At 39.3% G+C, this 10,698-nt stretch overlaps 1 protein-coding gene across 2 annotated transcripts in view; it reads right to left on the bottom strand.

Moving 5' to 3' along the window:
• Positions 1 to 4,938: 4,938 nt before the first annotated feature.
• LOC129811165 (ADP-ribosylation factor-like protein 15) overlaps positions 4,939 to 10,698 on the bottom strand; it is a 69,634-nt gene continuing 63,874 nt past the window's right edge. For both annotated transcript variants that reach the window (XM_055862370.1, XM_055862367.1), the window contains exon 5: positions 4,939 to 10,157. In XM_055862370.1, coding sequence (XP_055718345.1) covers positions 10,005 to 10,157 — 153 coding nt within the window. In that variant the 3' untranslated portion in view covers positions 4,939 to 10,004. The remainder of the gene's footprint in view (positions 10,158 to 10,698) is intronic.

Genomic DNA, 10,698 nt, shown 5'->3' with positions numbered 1-10,698 from the left:
TGCTGAAATTCATAATTTGAATTGAAACTTTTATCAAATACAACCATTGCTTTTTCCTAATTTGTGTTGCTCAACTCAGCAAGAACGCACGTGCCAGTTAAATCTCAGCTTACGTAGTACTTCAAGGCCGCAATGTCTCCTTTTGAGCAACAAAAATTAGGGGGAAAACGGTGGTTGTATTCGCTAAAAGTTTTTTATTAAACTTATGAATTTCAGCACCCCGTGGAAGGACCGCGGTTGTACAGGACAAACATTTCTGAGATCTTTTATTTCACCTCATGAAACATGGGACCAACACTTTACATGTTGCGTTTATATTTTTGTTCAGCGTAGATACCAAATTATGTCTTGAACTTGTAGAAGTCTAGAGTGAATATAGCTTCGTGTGAGTGCTTTCAGAATTTATTCACACCCCTTGACTTTTTCCACATTTTGCCCATTATTCTTTGAAAAATTATTCAAGCTCTGTTAAGTTGGTTGATGATCATTGCTAGAAAGCCATTTCATGTCTTGCCAAAGATTTTCAAACTGATTTAAGTCAAAACTGTAACTAGGCCACTCAGGAATATTCCATGTTGTCTTGGTAACTCAAGTGTAGATTTGGCCTTGTGTTTTAGGTTATTGTCCTGCTGAAAGGTGAGTTTGTCTCCCAGTGTCTGTTGGAAAGAAGACTGAACCAGGTTTTCGTGTAAGATTCTGCATGTGCTTAGCTGTATTTTGTTACTTTTGATCCTAAAAAACTCCCTATTCCTTGCCTTTGACAAGCATACAATTGGCTCATTCATCCCCCTCCTCTCCCCTGTAACTATTCCCCAGGTCGTTGCTGCAAATGAGAACGTGATCTCAGTCAACTTACCTGGTAAAATAACGGTAAAAAAAAATAAATAAATAAATAAATACCCATAACATGATGCAGCCACCACCATGCATGAAAATATTTAGAGTGGTACTCAGTGATGTGTTGTGTTGGATTTGCCCCAAACATAACGCTTGTATTCAGGAAAAAAGTGAATATCTTTGCCACATTTTCTGCAGTATTACTTCAGTGCCTTGTTGCAAACAGGATGCATGTTTAGGAAGATGTTTTATTCTGTGCAGGTTTCCTTCTTTTCACTCTGTCATTTAGGTTAGTATTGTGGAGTAACTACAATGTTGTTGTTCCATCCTCAGTTCTCATATCACAGCAATTAAACTCTGTTTTTAAAATCACCATTGGCCTCATGGTGAAATCCCTGAGCAGTTTCCTTCCTCTCCGGCAACTGGGTTAGGAAGGACGCCTGTCTCTTAGTAGTGACTGAGTGTATTGATATACCCTCCAAAGCCTAATTCATAACTTCACCATGCTCAAAGGGATATTTTTTTTAACACATCTACCAATCGGTGCCCTTCTTTGCGAGCCATTGAAAAACCTCTCTGGTCTTTGTTGTTGAATCTGTGCTTGAAATTCACTTCTCTATTGACGGGCCTTACAGATAATTGTATGTGTAGGTTACAAAGACGGGTAGTCATTCAAATATCGTGTTAACCACTATTATTGAACACAGAATGAATCCATGATTTGTTAAGCATATTTATTTTACTCTTGAACTTTAGGCTTGCCATAACAAAGGCGTTGAATATTTATTGATTCAAGACAGCTTTTTATTTATTTAAATTTTTTGAAAATGTTCTACAAACAAAATTCCAAATGGGGTATTGTGTGTAGATCAGTGACACAAAATCTAAATGTAATCAATTTTAAATTCAGCCTGTAACACAACAAAAAGTGGAAAAAATAAAGGGGTGTGAACACTTTTTGAAGGCACTGTATTAAACTGGAAATGAAACGTTTGCTCATTGAAGTTACCGTAAGTATGAGGCATCCTTTCTACATCAAGTCTTTGTATTTGGTTATAAAATATTTCTGAATGGGTGCCTTATAATGGGTGTGCAGAACATTTGAAATGCCAATAGACTTCTAGGCATTCCACTAGGCATTCCACTAGGCATTCCACTAGGCATTCTCCAGCATTCCAATGGAACCACTAAGGTTCCATCAAAAGAAGCGGGAAACTAACTTCCACTTAGTTCTCATTCAATTAAATGATATTACTCACTCAAATACAAAATTAACTTTGAAACCAAAAATCAACATGCTACAATAAAGCATTGATCAATCAGGAAGAAAAGTACGGTCGGCGAACGAGCGGTAGTCCCCGGCAGAAGTCTTTCAAACGTAATCATAAGGAAGTCAAAGACGGGTATGTATTTTCAGCTCATTTTAATCTCCTTTTCCCATTTCCGGAGGACTCCTCTCTCAGTCCCTGTCAGATATAATAGGCTAATGGGAAAGGGTCTGTCCGGCCAAAATGCACACAATGGCCCATATTCACGAAGCGTCTCAGAGTGCAAATGGTGATTTAGGATCAGGAAATCAGGTCCCCCGTGTCCATATAACTATGATAAAAAACGTCATAAAAACTGATCCTAGATCAGCACTGATCCTATACTCTGAGACACTTTGTGAATGAAAAGAGTTGAAAAGTAAGTGATGTTGAATACGGAACTCAAATGTCATGAAGTTATGAACAAGACTCCCAGCTTACGGTAACATCATTCCATATTTCTTTCTAGAAACTTCCTGGGAAAGAGTGTGCTAATGTCCAGGTGAAATGGAAATGGCAAGAGGAGACTTTTTAAAGAAGATTAGCGTAATGCTGTCTAGCCAGAAGTGCACTGGATAAAAGCGAGAACAGATTTAAAGTTTCTGTCTTGCAGACGGCTTTGTGAAGTTGTTCAGACATGGTCTAAATTTTCAGATTAATCCCAAGTCTGTCTGCATACTAATGTTTGTCTGGGACAGAGATAGTCAGAGCAATTGGAAATGGACTTAACTTCTTTTTAAATATAATTTTTCTCTTCCCAGAAGCACACAACTGCAACAACTATAAGAATGTTTAAACAAGTACCATTGTTTCATTTGAAGTTAATTAGCATTTCTCAGAGGTGAGAGAAAAGTTTTCAAGCCCTCTTAAACGAAAGCAAAGAGACTGACTTTTAGTGCAAACAGGAAAGATTCTATGTCCTTCAGAGTGTGGCTCCAGACAGCATATCTTGGGCACATTTCTATCCTATTCAGTAGTATATCATATATATTGTATATAATTATTGATTAAATCCATGCAACATTAAGGCCATGTGCCATTTCGACCATGATCAATGTACTTGGTCTGACGCACATATCATATAGATCTCCATCTAATGGTGGCCAATCAATGGGTGTGAACTCCTACATGTGTGTCACCATTTAGACATGCCAGACCATAGAATTGAATATTGAATTTAGTAGGCTCTGTATGTGCCAGACGTGATGTCACAAGGGTTTGTTTTCAGTCAGGAAGACCCTGTTAGAATATGGCGTTGAAATCTCTGTTTTTATGCTCTCTGGTCTAAATGCCAAGACAATTAAGAGATGTTTGTTTGAGGTAAAGCCCTGTGTGACTCATCACTGTACTTGAAACACACACACACACACACACAGTAGCAGGCTGCAGGGAGAGGGTTTCCTTTGTCCCAATCACGAGAGGATTGACTTGTCCAGGGAAACAAACACAAGAGAATCATGAAAAAAAAATTTTTTTTTTCTTAATGTCAAACTTAACCTCATCAAGTATATAATACGTAAAACATCCCATTAATAACTCCTGAAGATTCTGAAGATGACTAACGCTAAAGTTGCGTGTTAGGGCACTGAAAATGTTAAATTCCTCAAGGTCTGGGGTTTGGGGTGTTGCATGTCACTGTATATCTGTCAGTGATGTCCTCATAAACATTGGACAGCCATAAGCAGTAACAACTACACATTTTCCTTTACGTTTCAGGGCTCCAAGAAAGATACGACAACTGATTATTTGTTGATCAGATATATACTGAACAAAAATACAAACGCAACATGTAAAGTGTTGGTCCCATGTTTCATAAGCTGAAATAAAACATCTCAGAAATGTTCCATACGCACAAAAAGCTTATTTCTCTAATGTTATGCACAAATTTGTTTACATTCCTGTTAGTGAGCATTTCTCCTTTGCCAAGATAATCCATCCACCTGACAGGTGTGGCATATAAAGAAGCTGAATAAATAGCATGATCATTACACAGGTGCAACTTGTGCTGGGGACACTAAAAGGCCACTCTATACTGTGCAGTTTTGTCACACAACACAATGCCACAGATGTCTCAAGTTTTGAAGGAGCATGCAATCGGCATGCCAATTGCAGGAATGTCCACCAGAGCTGTTGGCAGATAATTTAATGTTAATTTCTCTACCATAAGCCTCCTCCAACGTTGTTTTAGACAATATGGTAGTACATCGAACAGGCCTCAACCACAGACCATGTGTATCCACGCCCAGGACCTCCACATCCGGCTTCTTCACCTGGGAGATTGTCTGAGACCAGCCACCCGGACAGCTGATGAAACCGTGGAGTATTTCTGTATGTAACAAAGCCCTTTTGTGGGGGAAAACACATCCTGATTGGCTGTGCCTGGTTCCACAGTGGGTTGGCCTATGCCCTCCCGGCTCACCCATTGCTCTGTCCCTACCCATTCATATCAAATTCATAGATTAGGGCCTAATTATTTAAATTGACTGATTTCCTTATATGAACTGTAACTCAGTAAACTTGTTGAAATTGTTGCATGTTGCTTTTACATTTCTGTTTAGTATAATTCATAAAATTACACTAGTCAACTTGAAGATCTTTAAGATCTTTAGTTTTTTATGTGGGAAACGGTAGCGAGTATGTAATTCAAAAGAATGTCTGAAATACTGTCAAAGCATTGGATCATTCTTGACAGGGCCATATCTCTTTATATGGTTCTGTTTCTTGATACTTGAGGTCATTTAAGGTATCCTAGCAACCTGACACAATGAAAGAATTGATGGAGTGAACACCCATGTCCTTATTTAGCCTTTATTGTCCATGTTGCCAAGTGGAATTATGCATAAATTATGTATATACACAGTAGAACTTCAGAATAGACTCGAAGCCACTAAAGCAAACTGCTAAATGTCGATTTCTTCTTCCAGTATAAACACGGACACGCTCCTGCCCTTCCAGATTATAACATGACCATCTGTAACAAACGTACAAATTGATCTTGATTTAGGTATAAATGAATTAGAAAAAAAAGGCAGCTTGAAGAGTTTGGCTATCAGGATATATATATACACACACACACAAATGTGATAGATACATTAATATAAATACAACAATATGTTCAGGTATTGGTATACTTCTCTCTAAAAAGACTAAACGTATCCCAAGATATCCTAAAGATCTAGAGCTCAGAAAACTCTTGAGATATACCTGTGGCCACATGGACAGTCTGGTAACCACGACAACCAGGTTGGGCACCCCAAAGGGTAAGTTTAACCCTAAGGGGGTGTAAGAAATTACTTAATGTCATCAGAAGGGTACAACAGTCGCAGATGATTGACAACACTGCTAATAATAATAATAATAATGATTGACAGCATTTTGAGTCACGTCTAGACAACACGAGTTGTTCTGACTGACAACCTAACTCATTCCCCACCAGTAGATGCAGCCAATAAAAGTTACATTGGTAAGAAGCAAAGAAATGTACATGAACAGCTTTGAAAGGTTTCTATCATCTCTGAGTAGCAGGTCTGTATAACCAACCTGTAACCTTTGACCTGTGTGAGTGTTCTTACATTCAAAGGTGACAGTAACAACATAAAAAAAGGAACACGTCATCATCACTGTACATGAAACAGACACATACTGTACACACAGTCCACTGTGAAGGCCCTGTACTATCATTTGTAAATCCTCCCTACAGACTTCATTATCGTGCAAACTGCATTCAATTTCACACTATACTTTTTCTTACACACAGAGGGACAGGAGTTTTGGCCCCAGTAAAAAGGTAATACTATCAAATTACTAAAATACTCAAAATTAACATCTAAAGTTTATTCTCCACAATATGCATTTCAGTGAATCAACAGTGAGAGAAAGCTTTCAATTCAACTATTAATATTAAGTCTCAATCTCTTCTTACTGTGTATTGAGAGAGTCCACCTGGGAATCGATAGTGTGAAGCTAAGCAAAAAATATATATTTAAAAAAAATACTGCAACTTGGTTTAAGATGTTTGTTAAGACACTTTTAAAAGTTTGGCTTTAAAACACATCTCAAGGCCTTGAAGTTAAAACATTTGTCACAGACAAGTAAGTGTTGTGGGCCTAAAACACTGAGCATGACGCAATACATATTCCAGTTATTCTAAATGTCACACAAAAGTGTTCACATACTACATACAGTCTAGTAGCAATGTACAACTATCAGTCATCAAAAGGACAAGAAAAATCAGAAGTGAATAATGAGAATGATAATAAAGCATTAAAGATAGTGGCAAACTGATGTTCTGTATGTCTTAAATAGAGATATTTCTTTTGAGTGAAGGCAAGGCATTACATTTCCAACATGATATGAGCCTTTTCAGTAGAGCTGAGAGATTAGTGCCTTTTGAGGTCGGTTCAGTTTAGGTTCCTTTTTTAAAAACTAATCACGGTCTTCAATTTCAGTTTAATAAAATGTAAAAAATATTACAAATATTATAGGTACAAGGCTGTAACAACACAGGATTAAACAACTGATGGTAGTGACTGCCATTACAGTTATGGTTCAAGTTTTATATTTTGGTTGTGAAATATTATTTCATTATTAAAACCCCAATGATGGTAGTGACTGCCCATTACTACAGATGACTTATTAATAAACCAGGTAACCCTACTTGGAGTCCATCTGTAGATGCTCTACACTCCATCCTTTATTCACATTACTTACATTATACAGTGGGGAGAACAAGTATTTGATACACTGCCGATTTTGCAGGTTTTCCTACTTACAAAGCATGTAGAGGTCTGTAATTTTTTATCTTAGGTACACTTCAACTGTGAGAGACGGAACAACAACTGTTTGATTGAGTGTGTGGACAGGTGTCTTTTATACAGGTAACGAGTTCAAACAGGTGCAGTTAATACAGGTAATGAGTGGAGAACAGGAGGGCTTCTTAAAGAAAAACTAACAGGTCTGTGAGAGCCGGAATTCTTACTGGTTGGTAGGTGATCAAATACTTATGTCATGCAATAAAATGCAAATTAATTACTTAAAAATCATACAATGTGATTTTCTGGATTTTTGATTCCGTCTCTCACAGTTGAAGTGTACCTATGATAAAAATGACAGACCTCTACATGCTTTGTAAGTAGGAAAACCTGCAAAATCGGCAGTGTATCCAATACTTGTTCTCCCCACTGTATATATATAGTTGAAGTCGGAAGTTTACATACACTTAGGTTGGAGTCATTAAAACTCGTTATTCAACCTTCTCCACAAATGTCTTGTTAACAAACTATAGTTTTGGCAAGTCGGTTAGAACATCTACTTTGTGCATGACACAAGTCATTTTTCCAACAATTGTTTACAGACAGAATATTTCCTTTATAATTCACTGTATCACAATTCTAGTGGGTCAGAGGTTTACATACACTAAATTGACTGTGCCTTTCAACAGCTTGGAAAATTCCAGAAAATGATGTCATGGCTAGAAGCTTCTGATAGGCTAATTGACATCATTTGAGTCAATTGGAGGTGTACCTGTGGATGTATTTCAAGGCCTACTTTCAAACTCAGTGCCTCTTTGCTTGACATCATGAGAAAATCAAAAGAAATCGGCCAAGACCTCAGAAAAAAAAATGTAGACCTCCACAAGTCTGGTTCATCCTTGGGAGCAATTTCCTAACCCCTGTGGGTACCAAGTTCATCTGTATAAATAATAGTACGCAAGTATAAACACCATGGGACCACGCAGCTGTCATACCGCTCAGGAAGGAGAGGCGTTCTGTCTCCTAGAGATGAACGTACTTTGGTTCGAAAAGTGCAAATCAATCCCAGAACAACAGCAAAGGACCTTGTGAAGATGCTGGAGGAAACAGGTTACAAAAGTATCTATATCCACAGTAAAACAAGTCCTATATCGACATAACCTGAAAGGCCGCTCAGCAAGGAAGAAGCCACTGCTCCAAAACCGCCATAAAAAAGCCAGACTATGGTTTGCAACTGCACATGGGGACAAAGATTGTACTTTTTGGAGAAATGTCCTCTGGTCTGATGAAACAAAAATAGAACTGTTTGGCCATAATGACCATAGTTATGTTTGGAGAAAAAAGGGGGAGGCTTGCAAGCTGAAGAACACCATCCCAACTGTGAAGCACGTGGGTGGCAGCATCATGTTGTGGGGGTGCTTTGCTGCAGGAGGGACTGGTGCACTTCACAAAATAGATGGCATCATGAAGCGGGAAAATTATGTGGATATATTGAAGCAACATCTCAAGACATCAGTCAGGAAGTTAAAGCTTGGTCGCAAATGGATCTTCCAAATGGACAATGACCCCAAGCATACTTCCAAAGTTGTGGCAAAATGGCTTAAGGACAACAAAGTCAAGGTATTGGAGTGGCCATCACAAAGCCCTGATCTCAATCCTATAGAAAATTTGTGGGCAGAACTGAAAAAGCGTGTGCGAGCAAGGAGGCCTACAAACCTGAGCCAGTTACACAAGCTCTGTCAGGAGGAATAGGCCAAAATTCCCCCAACTTACTGTGGGAAGCTTGTGGAAGGCTACCCGAAACCTTTGACCCAAGTTAAACAATTTATAGGCAATGCTACCAAATACTAATTGAGTGTATGTAAACTTCTGACCCACTGGGAATGTGATGAAAGAAATAAAAGCTGAAATAAATCATTCTCTCTACTATTATTCTGACATTTCACATTCTTAAAATAAAGTGGTGATCCTAACTGACCTAAGACAGGGAATTTTTAGTAAGATTAAATGTCAGGAATTGTGAAAAACTGAATATAAATGTATTTGGCTGAGGTGTATGTAAGCTTCTGACTTGAACTGTATATAAAATAATATATATTATATATATTATTTTATTCCAAGTCATCATCTCATCTCTGCCCACAGGCTTGACCAGCAAGAACCAATGAGAACAGGCAGCTGTAGGCACAATGGATTCTGGTCATTGTATTAATTAACACGTTTTCTGTACGTAACTACTGTATGATGAGTTGAACAACATACCCCTGAGAGAAATCTCTCTAGAGAAATGGCACGTTGAGCGCACAGGAAAAAACAAAGTAAAAAGGTATGCAAATAATTGAACTGACGTTGACCGATTCGTTATTTAAAAAAAACTAAAATAAACCGACATTTCAGTTAATTACTCAGCACTACTTTTCAGGGAGTCAGTCCACCAGGTCTCTACAGTTTGAGAGCTGGTAGTCTTTTACTTCTCTAACCATTACAACCCTGGTGGCCCATAGATTCTCTGCCAAGGGGAATGACTCCATGTTCTATGGTTCCTCTGTGATCAGGTTGCTCCATTGTGGTATGGCCTGCCTGTGTGGTATGGCCTGCCTGTGTGGTATGGCCTGCCTGTGTGGTATGGCCTGCCTGCGTGGTATGGCCTGCCTGCGTGGTATGGCCTGCCTGTGTGGTATGGCCTGCCTGTGTGGTATGGCCTGCCTGCGTGGTATGGCCTGCCTGCGTGGTATGGCCTGCCTGCGTGGTATGGCCTGCCTGCGTGGTATGGCCTGCCTGCGTGGTATGGCCTGCCTGCGTGGTATGGCCTGCCTGCGTGGTATGGCCTGCCTGCGTGGTATGGCCTGCCTGTGTGGTATGGCCTGCCTGTGTGGTATGGCCTGCCTGTGTGGTATGGCCTGCCTGTGTGGTATGGCCTGCCTGTGTGGTATGCCCTCCCATGGGCGTTGTAGCTTGGATGTGGCTCCTGTGGGGTCTAACTGTCGACCAATATGGGATTTGTAGTTCCCTGTGGCTCAGCAGGTCCTGTGGGACCTGTGTGGTTTGTAGTTCTTGTGGCTCAGCAGGTCCTGTGGGATTTGTAGTTCCCAGTAGTTTAGGTCCCAGCTCATATCCTGCCTGTGTCTTGGTCCTTGTCCTCCAGCAGCTCAATGAGCTGAGTGAAGCTCTGTTTCACGGCATCCATGTTGTCCACTGAGCTGCCTTCTAGAATCCAGCTCTTCCCTCGGGCCAGAGGCTCCAGCTCAAAATACTTCTTTATCTAACAAAGAAAGAGAAAGAGAGAGAAACAGAGAGAGGTTTGGACACTCATTGAAAACATAAATCAAATCAAACTGTATTTGTCACATGCGCCGAATACAACAGGTGTAGACCTTACAGGGAAATGCTTACTTACAAGCCCTTAACCAACAATGCTTTAAGAAGTTAAGAAAAAATATAAAAAGAAGTGTTAACTAAAAAATAGATAAGTAAAAATGTTTAAATAATAAGTTACAAATAACGCAAAAAAAAACCATACACAATAGCACAATTGGTTACCGGATCGTAAACCGACAGCCATCCCCTTCGGTGCCATTATGTCACAGTGAGTAAATAACTGTAACGTTATCTAATTTGTGCTTTCGTTCTTGATGTGTGGGTGTACAGCATAGTATACCGTAACTGTTTTTGTCTAAATACTGTTCATTCCTCTGTAATTACACCAATATCTGCCAATGCTTGCATTACATATAACAAGAACCAAGTGGAGACCACAAACTAGACCAAAGTACAACGATTGTCTTAAGAACTATTCAGGTCCC

Source organism: Salvelinus fontinalis, chromosome 2, assembly GCF_029448725.1.
Source record: "Salvelinus fontinalis isolate EN_2023a chromosome 2, ASM2944872v1, whole genome shotgun sequence".
Classification (NCBI taxonomy): Eukaryota; Metazoa; Chordata; class Actinopteri; order Salmoniformes; family Salmonidae; genus Salvelinus; species Salvelinus fontinalis.
Note: the sequence above shows the minus strand (reverse complement) of the source record. Positions and strands in the feature narration are given on the sequence as shown.